The sequence below is a fragment of the Meles meles genome, chromosome 7, assembly GCF_922984935.1.
Source record: "Meles meles chromosome 7, mMelMel3.1 paternal haplotype, whole genome shotgun sequence".
Taxonomy (NCBI): domain Eukaryota; kingdom Metazoa; phylum Chordata; class Mammalia; order Carnivora; family Mustelidae; genus Meles; species Meles meles.
The window spans coordinates 101,699,956-101,724,941 of record NC_060072.1 but is presented as its reverse complement, the minus strand read 5'-3'; the positions used below and the strand labels follow the sequence as shown (position 1 = coordinate 101,724,941).

Below are 24,986 nucleotides of genomic sequence, written 5' to 3'. Positions count from 1 at the left end.
AACATTCAGATTTTAAACACCACCCGCAGCAATAAATCATCTCATTTATGTCTCTTTTACATTCTGCTACTGTAATGGAATGAGAACAGTAGAAACAGGAGGAGTTGTACTTTAGCTACAGGTGAGAGCAGAGATTTCCAAGGCCTCTGTGACATCACTGGTCTGATGCATTGAAGATTCTGTATATAGTTTCTATGCTAGACCAGCAAAATTTAGTAATCAAATGCAGAAAAAAGCCTGGGGTGATCAGAAATGATTCTAAGCAAGTACATTCCAGTATTTGCTTTCTTTTTTTCTAGTTTGTTAGAATAATTTAGTTTTTGTTTTTGTTTTTTTTTTTTTTTTACCTAGATGAATATAACCTTAGAATAATTTGGACTATCAGCATAATAAATAATCATAAAAAAAGCCAAATAATTTTCAACCTTAGAGAATCAGAGTAATTTTAGGACAAAGAAAACTCAGTAAGTTAAACTGTCCCTCTTTCTTTCTACATGTAATAAAACAATAATTTTGTGGGAAAGGATGAACTCTCCCTTAATTTTTAATAGGTTATCTTATAAAATATTTACAATGGACACATTAGATATAATTCAAAGCCATACTCTCAATCATCACTTTTTTTATTCATGAGAGCAAACATGAATGAGAATCAAGGTCATACTAAAAGTAAGTCACAATTCAAATAAAAGAATACAGTGTTACAAATAAACATGATGAATCAATAACCCTGATAATCTCAATTAGCTACAATCTATTCCTGGTATTCTTTTTTAAAAAGTATTTTTTACTTATAATTTCAAATATTTCCTACTGTAGCTTCTATACTATCACTTTATTATTATAACAGTTTAAGAGAACTGTATTACTGCCAGTTACAACAAAGCCTTTAGTAAACACACACACACCCACTCAAGCTTCACAGGTAAAACAAACCCACCTCGACCCAAAACTATACACACAAGGCTAACCTAATATTTTCATATAATTTAAGAACATACCCATAACACAAACAAAAAGACCAGTTCCCAGACTCAAAAAAGCAAATTATCCTGATACTTTAAAAAAAAAAAAAGGGAGGGCACAAAGAAATGCAACCTGATCAATTCTATTCTAGAACTTTTAGACTTGTAATTATATTCACTTGTTTTAAACTAAAAAAAAAAAAGTGTAAAACAAAAAATAGGCTCAAGCACCTTTTTGTTCTGGTAGATTACTAACCTTATGATTCATATTTTATATTCCCAATAACTACTAAAATGTAAGACACCGATATGTTCTTTCAGTGATTGATGACTGGACTTTTTTTTTTTTTTTTTAAAGATTTTATTTATTTATTTGACAGAGAGAGATCATAAGTAGGCAGAGAGGCAGGCAGAGAGAGTGAGAGGGAAGCAGGCTCCCTGCCGAGCAGAGAGCCCGATGCGGGGACTCATCCCAGGACCCTGAGATCATGACCTGAGCCAAAGGCAGCGGCTTAAACCACTGAGCCACCCAGGCACCCCGATGACTGGACTTTTAAATCTAACTTTGAGGACAGGTAACAAAAACTAAGTCCTGTTTTTCTTTTATTTCCATAAGAAGTGCTTAAAATCAAGGTCTCTACATACAAAAATGAAAGGCCTGCATTTTCTACACATCCTCCACATTTTAAAAAAACCCCACACATATACCAGATATAAAATTAAAATGAAATTTGAGCAGAGTTGGGGCACCTGGGTGGCTCAGTGGGTTAAAGTCTCTGCCTTCAGCTCAGATCATGATCCCAAGGTCCTGAGATTGAGCCGCATATCAGGCTTTCTGCTCAGCAGGGAGCCTGCTTCCTCCTCCTCTCTCTCTCTCTGCCTACTTGTGATCTCTATCTGTCAAATAAATAAATAAAATCTTTAAAAATGCATGCTCACTCCCCCCCCCCAGAGGCAAGTGAAAAGACTAAAAAAGCACATTTACATGCTTATTCCTTAAGTATATATTCATATAGCCTTGTCTGCCACAAGTAACACAAATGGATGCTGGAAGCTCTCCTCTTCTTAGTGGCAACAGGATGGAATTTGCTGGGAAAGGGATTTTAATTTACTGAGAAATGAAAAAAAACTTAATTGCAAAAGCAGTTTTTTTGTCTTTTAAAATTTGAATCTTAAAAGATATCTAAATTTCAGTTTAAGTGACAGAGTAAATACAAGCACTGCCCAAAGAATGAGACAGTCTAGATGCTCAATGACAATAATAAAAACTGATAAATTCAAAATATTTTAACACTATCTTGACTGGCTACTTATAACCCACATGTTATGTGCTTCCTAAATCAAATATTAAAGTAAGTCATGGAGAATACCAAAACCAGGAGTTCTTAAAACGCTTCCAACAAAATACATGGAAACCTAGGCCTATGACTACTTTTTTTCCTAAAGGTGACAAGCTTGTCCTTATCCTCTGTGGCCGTGCTGTTTTGCATAAATAAATAAGTATGCCTGTAATCTTAATGGGAATTTTAGTATTATACTATGTTAATTCTGCATTATAAATCTATCACCCTAAATGAAGATACATTGAAAAAAGTAACTTATTTTTTGGTAAAATTGAGCCCCATCTTTCTATACAAATTTCAGATTGACTTTTCAATTAGCATTTATATTTGACGTTGTATTATAAATCTATAATTTAATTCTCATAACTATAATTATGCTCATTTTGCAGTTAATGAATGATGCTTTCAGCGAGTAACTTGCAAAGAGCCATATGGCTGGCTAGCTCTGCCAATCTCCAAAATCAAGTTCTTTTTCATAGTTTAATCTCTTACAGGGAGTCATTTCCATTTCAAATAAAAGAGTTTTAAATGAATTAACATAAAAATAGAAATGTGCTCTGACGTGGAATGCCAAGAATTGTGACAATAAATACATTAAAAATACTTTTCAAAGACAGCGTTATATCAAAGCAAATGCAGCAAGACAAAAAAATGCAGGGAACAAAAAAAGGAACTGGCACACATTAAAAATGAACTTAAATTATAATTGAGGCAAAACCAAAAACTGTATAGAGTAGGAGGTAAAACTACTACATTAGGATAAACAATTGACTCATTAAGTCTTTAATAAAAGCTTTATTAAATTTATATGAAATAATTCTAAGTATACTTTGTTATCTTTATGACCAATATCCTTATTTCTGGAAGTGAAAACATTTTATCTTAGTAATGTATCTTAGTAATTTTATCTTAGTAATGTATCAGTTTAATTCAAGTCTTGAATTTATAAATAATTTATTTAATAAATAAATAATATATTTATTTATTATATTGAATTTATAAATAATGTCACATAAACTTTTAAGTCATAACTACTGATTTTAGTATATACTTTGGTACTTGTAGAGTATCTCCACATACATGACATTTCAAAAATGCACTTAATCTAAAAAAGGTCACTACCCATTTTACATTTAATTAAAGAAATTATGCTACTTCCATAGGAAGTCTTAAACTATCATTTTGTCAAGCCTTCTCTCCATCCCAGATATGAATTTTCAGGGAAAATTAATTAAACCTATAAATTCAATTAATGATGTTATTTTAAAAATTATTTCACAAGTAGCTTTAGTCTTTTCAAATTTACTCTTTGGGAAATCAGATGCCGTTTATGAACTGGACAAGTAGGGCAAATTAAAAAAAAAAAAAAAAGGAAAACTACATACAATTATCCTAAAAAACAAACCACAATGTAATGTATATATTCAAGAAATAATAAGAGGGTAATTGTCTCTAGATTAAAGTTCTTCCCTTATTACAAATAACAAAAGCTTTCTTTTTATCCTTTTCTATAAAATAAAAACCATGACAATTTTCAAGGTAATATACCCATGTCAGACATTACAGTAAAGCCCAAGTGATTTTTAACCTTTTTCTATGGCAATATAGCATACACTTTCATGTAACTTTTATAAATTCTGAGAATCTGAATATTATTCATGATGGGGCAAGGGAATTGTTTCTCTAACGTTTTTAAAGAAAAAGTGATTGCCTTTTTGATAAACATAAAAATTTGTGTATGCTTTCTGGGTGAGAATCACTGATATATACTTAAGAAAAAAAAACAACTACGTATTGTAGGTGATTATATATCTAGCTCTCAAATGACATCTGAAATTTATACTCTTACTAAAAAATTGAGTTCTAACAGACTTCTATATAAATTTTCAACAGTTAGTGTTTAAAAAGTAAAATTCTGAAAGTACTTTAATTCTCTTTTAGTGGATTATTGTAGTAGATGTATTAAATCAAGAAGTTTAGAATAGTGCTTTCTTGTAAAATTACTCCTAGAAGAACTGATCAGTAATTTAAAAAAATTCAATTTGAATGCATTAAGACTTTTATCCTAAGTTTTAGATACAAGAGATTTTTTGCAACCACAATAGGGCGATCAATTATACAAAGAGTTTTTAAGATTCAGTGCTTACTTTCTGTTGTTGATGTTGTTATAATTATTTGATAGAGATGAAGGAGAGATCTTTGGTAAAGCTGAAAAATTGGATGCACCTGGGGACCTTTAAAAATATGAAAATGTTAAATTAGATAAAAAATGCTGAATTTTGAAATTAATTATGAAATAAAGAAAAAAACAGATGACAATGTATGTAGTAAATGAATGCTGGAAAACAGATTCATGAGCAAAATCACTATCACCTTTGTTTTTTTACTCCCTATGTATTGGTACAAAAGGGAATGATTTTCAAAAGAAATTTATCAAATTAAATATACAACCTGATATTTATTATTCCTATAAATCTACTGACTAATATACTCATTTCTGAGTTCAGGTAACCATTTTCAGTATTTTACAATAATTTCCTTAAATCGGTAGAATTAAAATATCAATTTTTTAAGGAAGCATGTAAATGAAATCCAATTTGTATCTCAGTAGGTACCATTTCATTTTACTTATACACAACACTGAAAGAGAGATCCAAGGATTTACCAGTTCTTTAAAATGTGAGGCAACAGGGATACAATAGCATAGAAGAACTTCAAAACATAATCTTGAGAAGTAATTTTGGCCAAAGTTACTGCTGCAAAAACTGAAAAGATATACATCTGACTATATATTACACACCTCACTAATTCAGAATCTTTTCGGAGAAATTTCAATTACTAATAGCTTTTAAGCAACCAATACGCTTTAAAGGCATGATTTATAATCAACAAACTCATTACACAGGAATGATTACGTTAAAATACTTAACAGGTCTCCTAAGTATTTAATTTCCCTTGTAATTTTGTAAACAATTTTAATTTATTAGGCAACATCCAGGCCATTGGCTACAAAAAGCTGTCAGTCTAGTATCTCATTCATCATAAATTCTAAATTAGGCCCAAAGTGATTAGTTTAAAAATTATTTTATTTCTTTTAATCAGGTGCTAATGAACAGTGAAATGGTCAATGGAAGTATGATCTACAAAATCTGCTTGAAGTCTACAAATTTTAGGTGATTTGGATTACACCTAATCTATATACTTGCAATGCATTATGCAGAATACATGGTGGGCAGTAACAGTTCTTACACATAAAAGTTTTTAACTTTTGAAAATTTTATACATTATGAAATCTTGGTAAAAATTTTTTATTTTAAAGGAGTTTTGTTGTTGTTGTTGATACAGGTTGTATTTAGGTAGATTATACCAAGTAAGACCTCTATTTAGATGCCTTTCTGACAGAAAACCTTGTAAGATATTATTTTACTGTACTAAGATCAAAACGTAAGACACAATTAACCAAGTTTTAATATAAAACAATGTAAAGGACACATTTAAAAGGTTATCTTAATATTTTATGGTAGTAGTTTTTAAATAGTAATAGAAATACAGAAGTATCCTGGCATTTTTGCCTTCATATTAAGAATGCTGTTATCAAAGAAAAAAAACCCCTTATTTATTAGAGAAAAGAGTTATAATGAACTAAGGACGTTAATTTTTCAAAACGTGATCCATTTACCTACAATTTAATTCACTTCACCTTTTCAGAAACAGAAATAAACTGAAATGTTCTCTTGAATTTTAATTATAGTCAAATTTATGGAAATAGAGATTCATTACGTTATTCAATAAAGTGGCTCAGGCATATTATATATATATATATATATATATGTATTTTTTTCTTTTTCTGCCCATTTGTGGCCTTTTTACTATCCATTAGCAACTCTATCCAAGGACAGTGTTAGAAGTTCCTATGAAATTCACTGAAATACTCATTTATTAAATGACTACTATATGCCTTGCCCTTGGTAAGTACGAGGAATACAAGGACAGACACAGTTCCTGACATCAAACAGCTCACAATCTAATGGGAGAAAATAACACATAAGCAAAATAACTATAAAACATTTTAAAGTCCTATAGAAATTTTAAAACTAAAATATAAAGTTTTGTGGGTAGTAACATGAGGTGATTTAAAATGATGTGCAGAGTTGCAGGGATAGGTGGACACTGGAAGTGAGAGTATTCCAGGTGGAAGGAACAGCACATGCAAATATATGGGACTGTAGAAATGAAGATGTGTTCAGGGAATTAGCAATAAATTCAGTTTGGCTTAAAGAGTAGAAAACAAGTAGTGACAAGAACAGAAATTAAGAAGGTAGGCATGATAATAAACGAACTTTGATGTTCTATAAATAATTTAGTAGATCTTATTCTATTGTACTGAGCATGCTGAAAGAGTTTAAAAGGGTAACCACACAATCAGATTTGTACTCTAGAAAGGTAATTCTTGAGAAAGAGAAAGGAGACTGAGAGATCATTTAGGAGACCACATTAATAAAATTAATAAAGGCTGGGGCAAAGACCACATGATAGGCAAGGGCAAAATGTCTTGGATGTTTAGGAAGTGGTTCTCAAAGAACAGTCAGAAGGCCCTGTGATTCTTTCTGTGTGCCCATCTATGAGGTCAAAACCACTTGCATAATAATAAAAAGGTGTTACTTAAGTGTTAGTTGACCTTTTCACTGGGTGGGTATTTGCAATGATAATGCAAAAACAATGGTGGGTCAAACTGCTGATACCTTAGCATGAGTTAAAGCAGCAGCATCAAATTATATACTAGAGTCACTGTATTTTCACTGACTCCTTACAGTGAAGAAAACAGTTTCACTAAGAATATCCACCTTAGGGGCGCCTGGGTGGCTCAGTGGATTAAGCCGCTGCCTTCGGCTAGGTCATGATCTCAGGGTCCTGGGATCGAGCCCCGCATTGGGCTCTCCACTCCGCAGGGAGCCTGCTTCCTCCTCTCTCTCTGCCTGCCTCTCTGCCTACTTGTGATCTCTCTCTGTCAAATAAATAAATAAAATCTTTAAAAAAAAAAGATTAAAAAAAAAAAAGAATAGCCACCTAAAAAGATAAAAAAAAATATTGATTTTATTAAATCCTAACCCTTAAATACACTTCTCTTTAATATTATGTGACAAACTGGGAAGTTTGCATAGAGCACATCCATTCTATACTGAAGTAACGATTGTCATGAGGAAAAACACTTGTGTAAATATTCGAATCAAGCAGAACTCTCTTCACTGCATCACTCTTCCACATAAAGGCTATCTGGCAGACATCTCAAAAATGAATGAAGGAAGACTGTAACTTCAAGGAAAAAAACTGAAAGTATTTGTTGCCCATGATAACATTCAAGTGATCAAACAAAAAAGAGAATTCTGGAAAACTTGACTTTGCCTGTGAGTCTTGATAGCTTCCCACTATTTAAAGACTTTCCTTGTAAGATTGGTGATTTTTTTTAAAATAATTTATTTATTTGACAGAGATCACAAGGAGACAGAGAGGCAGAGAGAGAGGGGAGGGAAAGCAGGCTCCCCGCTATCCCAGGACCCTGGGATCATGACCTGAGCTGAAGGCAGAGGCTTTAACCCACTGAGCCACCCAGGTGCCCCAAGATTGGTGATGTTTTAAGAAATGTGATTAAAAAATACTATATGATGAAGAGGATACTATCTGATTTGGAATATTTTTCCAACTGCATCAAGTACACATGATAGATTTTAACATAATAGTATTAAAAGTTCACTGATGTGGTTTCAGATTCCACATCACAATTAAATTTTCATCATTAAACTACCGCTAGTCAAGTTCTGATGTGGTATCAATTATCTGAAAATACCTGTCTGGGTTCTAACTACGTATTTTTGTGAAACTGAGTTTTATTTATGCACTTCAATACAAACAATATTCACAATAAAGTGAATGCATAAGCACATTTGAGAATTTGTCTTCTGTTTAGTCAGATACTAAAGAAATTTCAAAAATTTAAAACAATTCTACTCTTCTCAGTAATTATTTTGCTTTGAAGATTATTTTTCAAAAAAATATTATTTATACCAAAATGAGTTTTAGTATTATTTATAAACAAATATTTTAAAAAATAAAATTTGTTACTTTTCTTCAGCCATTATGAATCCCAGTACCAAATTTGCAACCCATTTTTATTTTCAACCTATTATAGAAATTTCCAAACTTACACAAGTCCTCATGTACCCAGTAGCAGACACTCAGCTTCAAAAATTATTAACATCCTGCCACTTTCGTTTTATCTTTATTCCCTCGACCTCCCTCTCCCCATGTTTTTGCTGGACTATTTTAAAGCAAATCCTACACATTTATAATTTCACCTGTATATATATACTCTCTCTCTATATACATATATATAAAAATTTATATTCACCTGTATATATATATTCTATATATAAATAAATATATATAAATATACAATGGAATATTACTCAGCCATAAAAAATGAAACCTTGTGATTGGCAATGATGTGGCTAGAGCTAGAGGGTTTTATGCTAAGTGAAATAAGTCAGAGAAAGACAAATACCACATGATTTCACTCATATGTGGAATTTAAGAAACAAAATAGATGAACATAGGGGAAAAAAAAGAGGCAAACCATAAAACAGACAACTATAGAGAATAGAATCGCTGGAGGGAAGGTGGGTGGTGGGATGGGCTAAATGGGTGATGGGTATTAAGCAGCACACTTGTTGTGATGAACATTGGGTGTTATATATCTAAGTGATTAATCTCTGAATTCTATTCCTGAACCTAGTATTACACTTTATAACTGGAATTTAAATAAAACTTGAAACAAACAAAAAAATTACAATATATATCCGTAACAGGTAACAGATCCTTTTTGATACCACTGTCAGTCCCAATTGAATACTCTGTTTATAAAACGTTCACTTTTCCCCCCAACTGTCTCAAAGTATCTTTTCTCCCCAGTCAGTTGATTTGAATCAGGACCCAAAACAAGTCCACACATTTGCAGATCAATTTTGATAACTTGAAAAGCCCTTACCTGCTCCTGCCAGCTAACTTCTCCGGTTTCACCCTACAGTGACTAAGTTTATTTTACATTTGAGGGATTTCTGTTATCTATTCATATCGTTAACCTTGACTCATATGTATTTCTACAAATTGCTCAAATCCTTTTTGGATCAAACCAGGGAAAAACAACAACAAAATATCCAATAATTATTTGTCAGTACCTATGCTTATCAAGCATCTACATAAGAACTGTAAACTTAAATTATATTTATGCATGAAATATGCTGTCTTAATTTCCTAACTTCTGTTAAATCTGGATATAGCTTTTAAATATCAAATCTAACACTAGTTACTGAACTCAACTGTGACCATGCTCTGTTTGACAAAACTTGGGAGACATGGTACAGGTACTAGATTATATATTATCTTTCCACAACAGGAAATTGGTACACTGTTGAGATGAAGAAAAGATTTATTTGATCCATGTGCATTTTCAGCATTCAAAGGAGTGTGCATAAAGACTCAGGATCTTAATGAATATTAAAAAGAGAAACCTCAAATCACAGGGAGTGTGCTGATGTGCAAGCCTTTCCAAAAATGATTTGGAGTTTGGATAGTCAAAATAACCAGAAAAAAAGCAGTTTATTTGGTAAATGGCAGCACACAGGAACTTCCTTCTGACATTATTATGATGCCTATCTTTAGGTGACAAATAGCTAGGAAAGGAGGTATACATTCAAATAACAACAAAAAAATTTATATATAAAGCAGTTTCTCCCCCTCTCTAGGAATCCTGCCTTTCCAAACAAGTACGCCCTTCTGGGTACTTATCTTCCTTCTTTCACTACATTTCAAGATAAGTGATCTGTACCACTTGTTCCATTTTCTGATTATTCAATTCCTCTTTTCCTATAATCTATTTCTCATTCCCAATACAAGTCCCCAATACAATTCCCAATACAAGAAGCTTTCTCTTCTCCCACTAGTCTCTGGATCATTTTAGCAATGCTGACCATTCCCTTTCTTCTAAAAGCTTCTTCCCTTGACCTCTCCTACATAATGGGTTCCAAGTTTTCCTGAATGTTCGGGAGTATTCTTTCTCTTTGATCTTTTTGTTTTATGTCATTACTTCAGGACACTCTTATGGTATATTAAGTTTTTTACATTTTTGATTAGATAATTCATATATGTTTAAATTTCTCATTTCTAGGAATATAACTCCACATCTGCAGTTATTACTCTCCAAACTTTGGTTCCCTATCTTCAATTATATCCTAGGCAGTTTTGTTTGGCTGTTCCATTACCTTAACTTAGAGTCTCAGACATTCTACATCTTTTTCTTAAGGAGAAAAATAAGAACAAGATAAAGTGACATAGAGTATGAAAGAAAATTTATAATGTCTTTAAAAATTATAACAAATTATAGATTTTGGGGAATATTACCTTAGATTTATGGTTCATAAGGTTGCATTTTAAATTGAAGACATATTATTAATTTAAAATACATGAATATAAATGAATTACAAGGAATCATAAGCTGGTTTATGAGCCCTCTCTCAACTCCCACAAACTCAAATCACTCAATCCCCAATTTCATCTTTGAACAAGATTAAAACTGGTAACACATTTTCTGTGAACTATGATAAATATAGCTTGTTTAGTACCCCAAAAAACCTGCAATAACCAAATCTACAGTTTCAAATAAGCAGAAACTATTAGCCTATAAATACTTAAAAAGCCTCAGTACAATTCGTTAAATTGTACAATTGTTAAATTTAAACTCGGTACAATTTGTTAAAATGAAACCAATACTTTAGTAAGAGTTTCCTAGTATGTAATTTAGGAATTTTCAACCAAATAGCTCTATGCACCATTTCTAAATCCATTTATACAGTTAACCTTCTAATTACATATGCAAACTGGGTTTAATCACTCAAGAAAATTTGAAAGAAGTATACATTAGGTTTTTCTGAATGTATTTAAGCAAATACAGAATTGAAACAGATGGTATAAAAAACAAAAACAGAATATTGCAGAGTCACCCACATGCTTTTATTATTTATCTTGAGCAAAAAGAAATATGCAATAGTTTTATTTATAAGTGCTCCCTCTTGCCAAGCAGAGCACTCAGGGACACAGTGCTGTAATAAAAACTAATAAGGTACCAGATTTAGTTTATACTTGGTGTTTTGGTCACCAATTTGGAATTTTGTTAATCGGAATGACACAGATGGCAAAGAGACAATGTATGAGTAAGAACTACTAGCTAGTTTTCCATTTGATTATTTTTGGTCTCTCACGCCTTATGTGGTTAATTTTAGATTCTTCTCTGGATGTTTTCTAGCCCATGAAAACTGCCTTTTCACAATCATCAATGACCTTTAACTTTTATTCACCAGATACTTAATCACATGTCTTTGGTCAGTATTTTTGAACAACTAATGAAAATATCTGAATTATATCCATTTCTTGTGCTATTCTCACAAGAGTAATTTAGATTTTTTCTTTAATATTAATAATATCAAAGCCATTCTTTAAAATAACTATACCTAGGGGTACCTGGGTGGCTTAGTGGGTTAAAGCCTCTGCCTTCGGCTCAGGTCGTGATCCCAGGGTACTGGGATCGAGCTCCACATCGGGCTTTCTGCTCAGCAGGCAACCTGTTTCCCCCTCCTCTCTCTCTCTGCCTGCTTCTATGAGTACTTGTAATCTCTCTCTATCAAATAAATAAATAAAAAAATCTTTAAAAAAATAAAGTAACGATACCTAAATACAACCATAGAGAAAAAAATTAATTGTACAACTTAGTAAAAAAAATTTTTTTTTTAAGGATTTTATTTATTTATTTGACAGAGAGAAATTACAAGTAGGCAGAGAGGCAGGCAGAGAGAGAGAGGAGGAAGCAGGCTCCCTGCCGAGCAGAGAGCCTGATGCGGGACTCGATCCCAGGACCCTGAGATCATGACCTGAGCTGAAGGCAGAGGCTTAACCCACTGAGCCACCCATGCGCCCCACAACTTAGTCAAAATTTAATAGAGTTGTGTCTCAGAAGCTATGGCTAAGGAATAAAGTGTTAACATTCAACAAACTCTGGAAAATAAGAGGTATAATCTACAGGTTAGGTTTCTCCTCTCTTTAGGAATCCCTGTGCTTTTACAATTATTAAAATATTTTTTTAGAAATACAAGATTTAACCAGCCAGATATCTCCCACTGAATAATCACACTATGTACTTGATGCCAACATCTTTGGAAAATAAATGGTCAAATTTAACAAAACAGAAAACCTTGTGATAAAACTTTTTAAAAGATATCACTGCAAAACACTATGTTTTGAGTGTTCAAGAAATCAGAAAAACAAGATAAGAAATGCAAGTTCTGAAAAAACTAAGCACTTGAGTATTTTAAAAACATAACATGAATAAAAAGATGTATATTTCAAATCACATCTTGGTATCTAGCAGAAAAATCTAGACAGAAAACTCTCGAGTATTTTTTAGGTAGCTTCAGATTTCTAAATACAGATTATGGGTTGTTGAGATATATGCATTTTTGTAACTATAGGATAACATGTTTCAAACAAAATTATATTTTACCCTTAACATTTGATATTTAGCATTCCTTCTCAATCAAGTAGCACAAAAATTCAGCTTTAGCTAAGAATATATGATCTCCATTCTGATAAAAATGGGCCCAGGAAATTCTTCTGTTTCAGGAAATATATACCTATCATATCAGTATTTTCTTGTTCATAAGCAGCAGCTAAAAATGCACCTGGACCCAACACAAAGGTTTATCTTTATATTCTGTTCATACTACAGTGGTCCACACAGTAAATATTAAGAAATATTACCCACAAAATTTCTCAAAATGTGATCCTAACATCAAAAGCTTTAGAATCACCTGGGAACTTAATAGAACCATTAATTCAGGAGCTCCACTCCACCCACTGCTACCAAATCAGAAATTCTGGTGATGGGGCCTACGAAAGAAACCATTTTTAACAAAGTCAACAGGTGATTTTTCCTTTTATCACCATATTACAACTTGTAATGTTTTCCCTCAACTTTTGATATGTAGTTATGTAGTAAGCAATATAAGCACTGGACAAATCCCAGGTTAGTGATGTTTATTAGAACTAGCATCTTTATACTATGTTGAGGACCAGGGGTTATATCCTGACAGCAATTTTGAGTTCATAAAACAGAATGTTCTATATATTAGTACCTTGAAATTTCCTTCTTGAGGGCCTGAGATTATAAGCCCTGTGAGGGAGTTGAACTTGTCTTAAGTTACAAGTGCTTATAACGTGAATTCAATAAATACACAGAATTCTACTTTTTTAAGCTGGCATTCATTCAGAAAAAAAGAATGTGCATCCTTACTTTACTTACAAACATATAAATAAGTGATAATTCCTTAAACTTTTCTAATCTGTATTCCTATTTTCTTGTACTGTGTTTTCTTTATGTTCTTAAATATATTTTCATGTAATGTGTTCTGTTTTAAATTTACCTAAACAGTACTGAATTAAAATCTCATTTTGTTTTTTTCTTTTCTCTCAACTGTGTGTTTTTTTTAAAAGGTTTTATTTATTTATTTGAGAGAGAGACAGATCACAAGTAGGCAGAGAGGCAGGCAGAGAGAGGGAAGCAGGCTCCTCACTGAGCAGAGAGCCCGATGCGGGGCTCGATCCCAGAACGCTGGGATCATGACCTGAGCCGAAGGCAGAGGCCCAACCCACTGAGCCACCCAGGCACCCCTCAACTGTGTATTTTAACTTTTTCCATTTTTAAAGATCTCACCATTGTTACTTCTACCTGATGCACTGGTGTTCTACAGCATACCACCATTCATTCTTCTCTTTCCTTTTTTGGGATGGAGGGGCAGAGAAGATGGAGAGAAAGATTTTTAAGAGGGATCCATGCCCAGAATGGAGCCCCACACTGGGCTCAATTTCACCACTCTGAGATCATGACCTGAGACAAAACCAGGAGTTGGACTCAATGGACTGAGTCACCCAGGTGCCCCCTTTCACTTATTTTTTTTTTTAAAAAGATTTCTGCTTTGTTTTTCTGCTAATGTACAGCAGTTCTTTCTACATTATAGATATTATTGTCATGTAGGTTTTAGATATTAAAAAACTGACATCTGACCATTCACTTCATGTATGGTTCCTATACCAGAAATACTTAATTTTGATGTAATCAAATCCACTAATTTTCACATTATGTTCTCTGTCCCTAAAACATAGATGTTCTCTGAAATTTCTTATGGGGTTTAAAGTTTTATGTTTCTTTCTTTCTTTTTTAAAGATATACTTATTTGTTTTAGAGAGAGGGTGCAAGCTGTCCTGTGTGAGCTGGGGAGGGGCAGAGGTAGAGAATCCTTAAGCAGAGTCCCTGCTTAGTGAGCAGCCCAATGCAGGGCTGATCCTCTAAGGTCAGGACCTGAGCTGAAACCAAGATGTGGATGCTCAACAGAATGTGCCACCCAGGGGGCGCGTGGGTGGCTCAGTCATTAAGCATCTGCCTTTGGCTCAGGTCATGATCTCAGGGTCCTGGGATGGAGTCGCACATTGGGCTCCCTGCTCCGCTGGAAGCCTGCTTCTCCCTTTCCCATTCCTCCTGCTTGTGTTTCCTCTATCACTGTTTCTCTCTCTCTCGCTCTCTCTGTCAAATAAATAAATAAATAAATAAATAAAATCTTAAAAAAAAGAATAAGCCACCCAGGTGCCCCAGAATTTTATATATTTTTGAGTGTATCACATGTAAAGTGGTGATTCTGTTTTTTCCTACAAATAGCTATTTCTCCTAATAAAATCTAACACCTGTCTGCTTTAAGCAATCTGTTTTTCACTGCCTAGTGGTGCCACTTAATCAAGTTCTCATATATACATGAGGTATTTTTGAGCTCATTAACTTATTCCAGTGTATTTGTCTTTCTTTTGCTAGCATCATACTGTTTCATTATTACAACTTTGTAGTAATCCTCACGATCTAATAGTCCAGTTCTTGCTTCCTCTTCTTTATTAAAAGTGACTTAGCTAATCCTGGACCTTTCCTGGTAAATGTTAATTTTAGAATGAATTTGTAAAGTTTCTCAAAAAAAAAAAAAAAAAGAAAAAAAGTCAAGATAGAATTTTTTTTTTTTTAAAGATTATAATTATTTGACAGAGACAGAGTTTAAGCAGGGGCAACAGCAGAGGGAGAGGGAGAAGCAGGCTCCCCACTGAGCAGTGAACCCCATGCAGGCCGATTCCAAGATCCTGGGATCATGACCTGAGCTACCCAGACATGCCCAGGATAGAATTTTTAATAGGAGACAGTGACATGTTAGATTTAGAGAAATAGGCATCACCAGGTTAAGGCATATAGTACATGATAATCTTTTGTCTTTTAATAAAGTTAGTTATTTCCCATGCCGATTTTATACATTCCTAATCAGGTTAATTTCTAAGTAGGTTACTAATGGTATATAGGAGGGGTCAGAATATGGCTCACAAGCTAATTCCAGTTTGCCTCATTTTTTTATAAATAAAGTTTTACTGGAACACAACCACACCCATTTGGTGACATAATGTCATAGACTGAAAGCAGCTATATTGGTAGAGTTACAGTTGAGTCAGGTGCCACATGGCCCACAAGCTGAAAATATTACCTGGTTCTTTATTAAAAAGGCTGCTGACCTTTAGGTATAAAAACATATCAATTTATATAAAAATTTTTAAAGATTTTATTTATTTGAGAGAAAGCAAAAGAGCATGGATGAGTCAGGGAGGGGCAGAAGGAGAAGCAGATTCCCCACTGAACAGGGAGCTAGATATGGGGCTGGATCCTGGGACCCTGGGATCATGACCTGAGCTGAGAGCAGATGCTTAACCAACTAAGCCACCCAGGCACCCCTAATTTTTATAAATTTAGTCTTAGAGAATCTTGGATTTTCTTGGTTTTAGTTTTAGATGGGTTTTGGATTTTAAGCAGATGACTGTATTATATGCAAGTAGTGTATTTTTTCTTTTTTTAACTTCCAATCCTATTTTCTCAATATAATGTGTGCTACAGACTTCGGGTATAAAGACTTTATTGAGAATTTCCTTTTACTCTAAGTTTTCAGAGAGTCTTTTCATACACTGGTGCTAATTCAAAATTTTTTTGTATTCTAATACACTATCATTGGACAATTTATGACATTCTATTACATGGTTTGGGCACATTTTATATTAAGTAGATACTTAACTTTTCATGCTTTGAAATTTGGGTTTCCTATTACTCTGGGTGATTCAGTGAAGACTGGAGCTCTTAACTACTTCAGCACATTTTTAGCAGTACTTTCAACAACATTTACTGCATGTGTATGATGTGAGGTATTATATAAGAATCTGTGTTTTCTCTTATAGAAGCAAGTGCCACAGTTCTTTAAGTAAGTAAAAATGGTATTGTGCTAGCAGAAAGTGAAGAAGACAAAAGAAAATATGTAATGTTTTATCTTTCGAGTGAAAAATCAATCACTTTAAGTAGAAAAGATCTCTAAATCCTTAGAACTCAAGGTACTTTTCAGGGCACACGCAATTTTGAATTTTCAAAAATTATTTAAAGCTATAATAAGTATGTAACAATCTAAAGATAAGCTAGGAAAAAACAACAGTTGTTCTGATCTAAAGACCAAAAATATTCACAAAGAAAACATTTCTAACTTCTAGAACTTCATCAATCAAGAAATTTACATGATTCTAACCATGTGCTTTCAATATTTAAACTAAGTTCTACTCTTATTCTAAGTGGAATAATAATAAAATGTAATTAATATACTTAATACAGTCTCATAAAAAATTTAAATGAAAAAACCTCACCTAAGATAAAAAAACACAGAGAGCCACTCATTAAAGGTGAACTGTAGGTTTGTTGGTGTTGTTTTGTATATCAAGGAACATTTAATAACAAGGTAGGTAACATATATTTATCTAACTTGGTACTTTTATAACACTGAAGCTAAAGCAAAACATCCTGTTACTTAATGTGTACACTGCAGTATAATTTAAAAAAATAATGTAATTATAATTTCAGAATGTCAGAATATGGGTGTCAGTGTTCTCTCTTTTTTTCATATGGGAAAAGAAAATGCTTTTGAAAATCACTGCAAGCTTGGACAAAAATTTCAGAGCTATTCTTAGGATCACTCTGCAGAATCTTCATGATTCAGATGATACAAGGGAAGCTTCAATTCAACCTTTTCAAAGATATTCCAGCTCTTGTGATCTCATCAACCAGGAGAATGTTGGTGGCAATCACATTGCAGGAATGTGTAAAGGTATTCTTTACACAACAGTTATCCCATATGCCTACGTTGCCTGCTACCATTGGCTCAACCGTGTTCAAGTCCACACGCACAAGCTGACCTGATTTTGAATGTTCTGCTTGAACTTTAGTGTTTCCTGAAGGTCAAAACCAGAGTTCTGAGCAAGAACCTTGGGAATAAATAATGAACAATTTATCAGCAAACGCTTGAACTCCAAGTTGGGCCCTGCCCTTTATACTGGGCTTATATTTAATCAAGCCTTCTGTTATTGCCACCTCCATTGCTCCAGCACCTAGAACTACACAGCCATCATCAATCATCAATAGCATTTTAACCCACTGAGCCACCCAGGCGCCCCATCAATAGCATTTTTAACAGCTCTCAAACCATCCCTTATTGAGTCTTTGAGTGAGTGTCTGTTTATTTGGTCCTTTGACCAATAATATAATAGACTGATTCAATAAAATTTAGTAAAGGTAAATTTCTCTTCTGCCAATGTATACTCACAGACAAGTCCTCCATGTCCAAAACAATCAGGATTTAGATTATCAAAAGAATTTAGAGCTACTCCACCACAAGCAAGAGTCAGCCTTTCTACATTTCTCCTTTCAGCTCTACACAAAAGCATCTAAAAAGGGGTCAATTCCCTCTTGAATGCTTTATTTGAATCAACAGACTTTTTCAGTTCTATTATTTTTAAACTCTATCTTCAATGAATTTTCTTTCACCTTTTATAAGTTTCTCTCCTTCTGAACTCTTGTAAAAAAAAAAGTCAAAATTCACTTGTTTTTTCATATTCTAATGACACACTGCATGTAAGGATGTGCGCATCTTCTATTTGTTTTTTTCACATCAGGATGCGCACCCCAAGGTCCAAAACAAGACTTCTGATTAAGCTTGTATCAGCTTCAGATTTGTTTCATTTCCATGTTCTCAACCATGAAAAGGTCAATAGGTTCACCTTGTTTTTTAATGCCCAAAATAGAGTTCACTACAGCCTCTGCTAAGACATCAGCAAGTTTAGCATGTACTTTAGGAAGCAGACATTTTAAGTGTGGCCATGGTCACATTTGTGTTTCTCTGTCCTTCTCTTCACTTATTTTGACTTGTTCCAAAAACTGAACTGCCTTTTCCTTTGCAGCTTCAAATCCTTCTGTTATTGTTCTGGGATGAAGATCTTCACAAATGTAGAGATCTGCCTGTTTCAGTAGGTCTCCAGTGATTAAGACATTGGAAGTGGTATCATCACCAGTTATGTCATCCTAGGCTGTTGCCACTTTTGCTATTAAGGAGGCTGCTGGGTGTTGAATTTGCATTTCATGGAGCAGTGCATTGCTATCTTCAGTAAGAGCACATTGCAATCTTCAGTAAGTTTGATGTCTTCAGCATCAGAAACAGGCAGCTATCTTCACAGTGCTCTTAGGCCCCAAGTTTGACCTCAGGATGTTCTGTAGTTCCTGGGCCGCACTGATTAGCTGCCAGTGCTGCCTGGGTTTGGGCCACCTTGGCCTTGGGGTTCAGGGTCTTCATGGCTGCCATAGCTAACAAGAACAGGAAGAGAAGGAGACCTGGTGTGCAGAGCACCCAAAGCTGGCTCACCGCAGCCACGCATTTCATTTTTTAAAAAAATATATTTTATTTATTTATTTGATAGAGAGAGATATCACAAGTAGGCAGAGAGGCAGGCAGAGAGAGAGGGAAGAAGCAGGCTCCCTGCTGAGCAGAGAGCCCAATGTGGGGCTCAATCCCAGGACCCTGAGATTATGACCTGAGCCGAAGGCAGAGGCTTTTAACCTACTGAGCCACCCAGGCGCCCCTCATTTTTTTTTCTAAGAATTTTATTTATTTATCTGACAGAGATCATAAGTAGGCAGAGCAGCAGGCAGAGAGAGAGGGAGAAGTAGGGTCCCTGCTGAGCAGAAAGCCCGATGCAGGGCTCGATCCCAGGACCCTGAGATCATGACCCGAGCCGAGGGCAGAGGCTTCAACCCACTGAGCCACCGAGGCATCCCCATGCATTTCATTTTTAAAGATCATTTTTCTTTTATTTGCTAGGTTAGCAATCAATAAATTACTTTTAATTTATTAAAGAATCATTATTTTAAGGATTTCAAAATATAGCTTTACAATCCCTTATCAGAAAATCTGAAATTCCAAAAACTCTGAAAATTTAAAAATCATTTTATAATTCACTTGAGGGCAATCTAGCCTAAACTGATATGAAACTATTTATAGTCCTTTATCCTACTCAGGGTGAGTATTTGCTGAATATTAATGTGTGAGATTAAGAGAGTCTCCCTAGATCCATAGGTATATGAAAATAATAGGTGGCATATGCACCATATTACTTTTCAAAGGTTTGAAAGTCTGAAATTGAAATACAACTAGCACTCAGTATTTTTGATAATGGAGAGTAGATCTGATAATTCCAAAGAACATTAAAAATATTTTCTCCCATTCTGTATGCGGTTTTCACTCTGTTGTTTCCCTTACTGTACATAATAAACTTTTTTTGATGTAGTACCATATGTCTATTATTGCTTTCATTACTTATGCTTTGGTGTCCTGGTCAAGAAATCATTGCCTGGAAAGATACGATGATGCTTTTCCACTCAGATGTCTTCTGGGAGTTTTATAGATTCACGTCTTATTTTTAAATCTTTAAACTATGTGTTTGGTAAGAGGTTAATATCCAAAATATATAATGAATTCCTACAATTCAGTGGCAAAAAACCCAAATAACCAGATTAAATAGTGGGCCTAAGACTTGAATAAACATTTTGCAAAAAGAAGGCATACCAATGGTCCAACAGGCACAGATGCTCAACGTCAGTATCACTGGGGAAATGCAAATCAATATACAATGAGATATCACCTCATACCCGTTAGGCTGGCTATTATCAAAAGAACAAAAGATAACAAGAGCTCACAAAGATGGGGAGAAACACTTGTACACTGTTGGTAGAAATGTATAATGAGGTGGCTGCTATGGAAAACAGTATGAAGGTTCCTCAAAAAATTAAAAATAGAAGTACCATACAATCCAGAAATCTCACTTCTGGGTATATATCCAAAGGAAATGAAATCATCTCAAAGAGATACCTACACGCCCATGTTCACTGCAGCACAATTTATTATAGCCAAGATAGGAAAATAATCTAAATGTCTACTGATGGATGAATGGATAAAGAAAATGTATATACATGCAGCAAAGAATTATTCAGACTATTTTTTTTTTTTTTTAAAGAACGTTGTCTTTTTTAAGGAAGGAGATCTTGCCATATGTGATAACAAGGATGAACCTGGGGGACATTACATTAGGTAAAGTAAGCCAATCATAGAAAGACAAAAACTGTATGATTTAGATATATAAGATATCTAAACTAGTCAAACAGTCATAGAAACAGAGACCACAATGATGGCTGCCAGGGGCTAGGGGAAGGGAGAAATGGGAAATTACTAAGCAACAGGAATTAAGTTTCAGATATAGAAGATGGTTAGATTCTAGAGATCTATTGTACAACAATGTGCCTACAGTTAACAATACTGTATGGTGCACTTCAAAATTTAAGAGGGTAGATCTCAAGCTCTCAAGATCTCAATATGGTTCTTACCATATTAAAAAAAAAAGTTAAAAGATTTCTAATTCTTTCATTCCTCATTTACCATCAAAAGCCATTCTTATCCTCCTCTATATCTACTTGTGCTTTTATACTCTAAAACATTTAAATAAATAAAAATATTGCTTTCATATCAGATTCATTTTGATAGAGTATTCTTTAACAGATACTTTAAAAAACACAAAAAGCTTGAAAAATAGTAAGTAAAATGTTTAATAGTGATTTGACATATTAGACAATGCAACATCATATTTACAACATATGTACACTGTTCCTTATTCTAAAAGAGATTTGAATTGGAAGACTTTTAATTTAAATGCAAATTTAGATAACTTCTATACTGAGAATAAAATATTAATATATAAAGCAGGTATATATACTTGCAACATACAATTAGGTATCTATCTTTCTGGATTTTGTTATCTGAAATTAAAGGCTTCAAAACATGCAATCAGCCATAAAAAGTGGGAGCACTTACTTAGGAGCAGAAGGACCCCTTGGCCATGTTCCATCTTCATTTTTCTGTTCTATCACTAACACCTGTAAATATGACACAATAGAAGAGTGTTTTTTCCTTAACTCCGAAGTTAAAATAGCTTTAGAAGATTAGCTGGCTACACTAAGAAACTAAAGCAAATCTGGAATTATTTCAAGGACAGAGTAGACAAGGGGAAGAAGTATTTGCATTTTGATTCCAAAGCTGGGCAATATAAAGAGAATATAAATTCCTTGAGTTTAGGGAGTATGTTTTCTACTTCTTTTCCACTTGCAGACTATAACACAGCACCATGCAAAAAACCCCAGATGCCCAATAAACGGTCACAGCTGTTAAAAATACTGATGTATAATCTTAGCTAAGTATTATTACCTAGATACTCACTTTCCACTCTTTTTCTTAAAGTTTCAATTTTGTAACCTACTCTACATACTCTTGGTAAAATACTTTTGTGGACTGTTTCAGGCCATTTATAAGTTGGCATTTGGATCCTAATCATGCAAAATATAAGCCTGTTTCCAGAACACATACACCAAACTAATCAAAAGAAAAATTCACAGAACCAGGTTGTTGAAAGAGTATGCTAATTAAAATATTAAGTTGCCAGAGAGGGAGACAAATCACAAGAGACTCTTAATTATAGGAAACAAACTGAGGGTTGCTGGAGGGTAGGGGGTGACGGTATGGAGTAACTGGGTGATGGACATTGGGGAGGATATGTGTTGTAATGAGCCCTGGGCATTACACAGGACTGATGGATCACAAGACCTGTACCCCTGAAACAAATAATACATTATATGTTAATTAACTGAATTTAAAAAGGAAAAACAAATAAGTATCTCCTACATTCAAAGAACATGTATGAAGTGTACAGCATATAAAAAATAAGAACACTGTGTACTTACTACCCTAGTCCCTCCCTGATCATATTCCTCTTCTTACCTATCACATACAATTAATGATTCTCCTCAATTTTCTTTATCATTCTGATATAGTCATATATTTATATATTTTTATAGATTTATAAAACTGAATTTAGTAAATGATTTTTAACTGCTGAAGAGTTTTCCACTACTGCAACTTATTAAGACATCTGCACATGAACTAAATATATATAGAGAGAGAAAACATGCCTTGAACTACATTTAAACCATTACAAATTTGTGTGTATATATGTATGAAGTATATATATATACTACATATATTACATATATGTGTGCATATATATAAACTTCATATCATTTAGAAGACAAATCAGTTATAAAATGAAACACTTTAGCTACAAAAAAAATTTCAAAGTTATGCATTAATATCATTATTTATGGTTTGCTTTCTAATGGAAGGTCCTAAAACTGAAGAATCATATAAATATATAAAGTTGAACCATAACAATTTAATTCCTAATAGAACGTGCAATTAAAATGCTTTTACAATCACAGATATTAATGTTGAAGGCCATCAGAAATGTTAATATTCACTCCTTTATTCAAATATCTTATTTTCTGAATAAAGTTTTGCTCATGGTTAAAACTTTCAAGATGAGAATTTTTTAGAAAGATTTCAAAATTAAATTAAATTAAGGGCAGAGAAAGAGATAAAGACCACCATTTTGGGAAGGAAACTCTTCAATAATTATCTTTGTTTTACTTTCTGATGTTTCATTTTACTTTCGATTTCAGTAAAAATTTTTAAAAGTCCAGGACAAGGGACCTGGGTGACTCAGTTGGCTAAGTGACTGACCCTTGATTGCAGCTCAGGTCATGATCTCAGGGTTCTGAGATTAAGCCCCAGCAGGCTTCGTGCTCAGAAGGGAGTCTGGGGAGATTCTCTCTCTCTCTCCCTCTGCCCCTCCCCCTCTAAATTAAATAAATACATCTAAAAAAAAAGTCTAGGATAATGTTTAGTTCATTTATCATCAGTCAGAAAATAACTTGCAAAATCTCAAAAATTTAAGGCCTGTTCTTTGAAACATTCTTATTTCAAAGGATCAAACATTTCACAAGTAGACAGAAAGGCAGGCAGAGAGAGAGGGAGAAGCAGGCTTGCTCGATCCTAGGACCCTGAGACCCTGAGATCATGACCTGAGCCTAAGGCAGAGGTTTAACCCACTGAACTACCTAGGCGTCCCAAGGAAATTTAATCTTCTTATTAAAATAATTTACTGTCACCTGCAATGTGATAAATGCATTCCATTTTTTAAAAAGATTTTATTTATTTGACACAGAGAGAGAGAGAGAGAGAGATCACAAATAGGTAGAGAGGCAGGGAGAGGGAAAAGAGGAAGCAGGCTCCCTGATCAGCAGGGCCTGATTCCAGGTCCCTGAGACCATGACCTGAGCCAAAGGCAGAAGCTTAATTGACTGAGCCACCCAGGTGCCCCAATAAATGCATTCCCATCAAGAACATCAAATTACTTAAATTCTCTAAGCCTCAGCTTTCTAATGCACAAGACAGAATAAAAACCATTACTTAGGCTCAATCACTGAAAAGTTTTATAAAGAAATGGTTCTATGTATTCCAAATTGTACTCCTGGAACTATCTCAAGACCTACAGATGGTAACTAAGGAGTGAAAGAGGGAATTGGCTGGCTAAGGAGGGGAGTGTTGACTAACCATGAGAGTTCCAACTTCCTTACTCCAGCTTTAATCAGGTTAATTCAAATTTTGATTATAATACATATTACTTTTTATAAGATTTCATTTAAGACTACAACAGCTAAAGTCCAAAAATCACTGTTTTAATTTTATTTATTATGTTGTTAGTCACCATAGAGTACATCGTAAGTTTTTGATGTAGTGTTCCATGATTCATTGAAAATCACTGTTTTTATAGCATCATACAATACATGACATATGGTAGGCATTTACTAAAAATCAATTTCCTCAGTTGTTCTCAATTTTTTTAAAAAAAAACTTTATATCATAATACTGTGTCAATAATAATTTTTTAAAATATTTTATTTGAGAGAGTGAGATAGAAAGAGACAGGGGAAGGAACAGAGGAAGGACAAGCAGACTCCCCACTGAGCAGGGAGCCAGATGCAGGGCTTGATACAGGACCCTGAGATCATGATCTGAACTGAAGTCAGACGCTTAACTGAGCTACCTAGGCGCTCTTGTCAATAATTATTTTTAATAAAACTAAGCAAAATAAAAATCTCCGTTTATCAGAGGACCAGGTTCTGTGTCGAGTACTAAAAATAAAAACAAAAATAAATAGACACAAAGTCCAACTAAAATAAGGAACTCAAAGT

At 33.8% G+C, this 24,986-nt stretch overlaps 1 protein-coding gene and 1 pseudogene across 4 annotated transcripts in view; both read right to left on the bottom strand.

Moving 5' to 3' along the window:
* The window catches only part of USP15 (ubiquitin specific peptidase 15), a 118,210-nt gene that overhangs the window by 43,474 nt on the left and 49,750 nt on the right, over window positions 1–24,986 (bottom strand). For 3 of the 4 annotated variants that reach the window (XM_046012260.1, XM_046012262.1, XM_046012264.1), the window contains exons 6-7: window positions 21,715–21,776; window positions 4,456–4,542 (exon numbers count right to left, since the gene is read on the bottom strand). In XM_046012260.1, coding sequence (XP_045868216.1) covers window positions 4,456–4,542; window positions 21,715–21,776 — 149 coding nt within the window. The remainder of the gene's footprint in view (window positions 1–4,455; window positions 4,543–21,714; window positions 21,777–24,986) is intronic. The other variant, XM_046012261.1, reaches the window with a different exon arrangement.
* On the bottom strand, window positions 17,538–19,299 carry LOC123945898 (annotated as a pseudogene).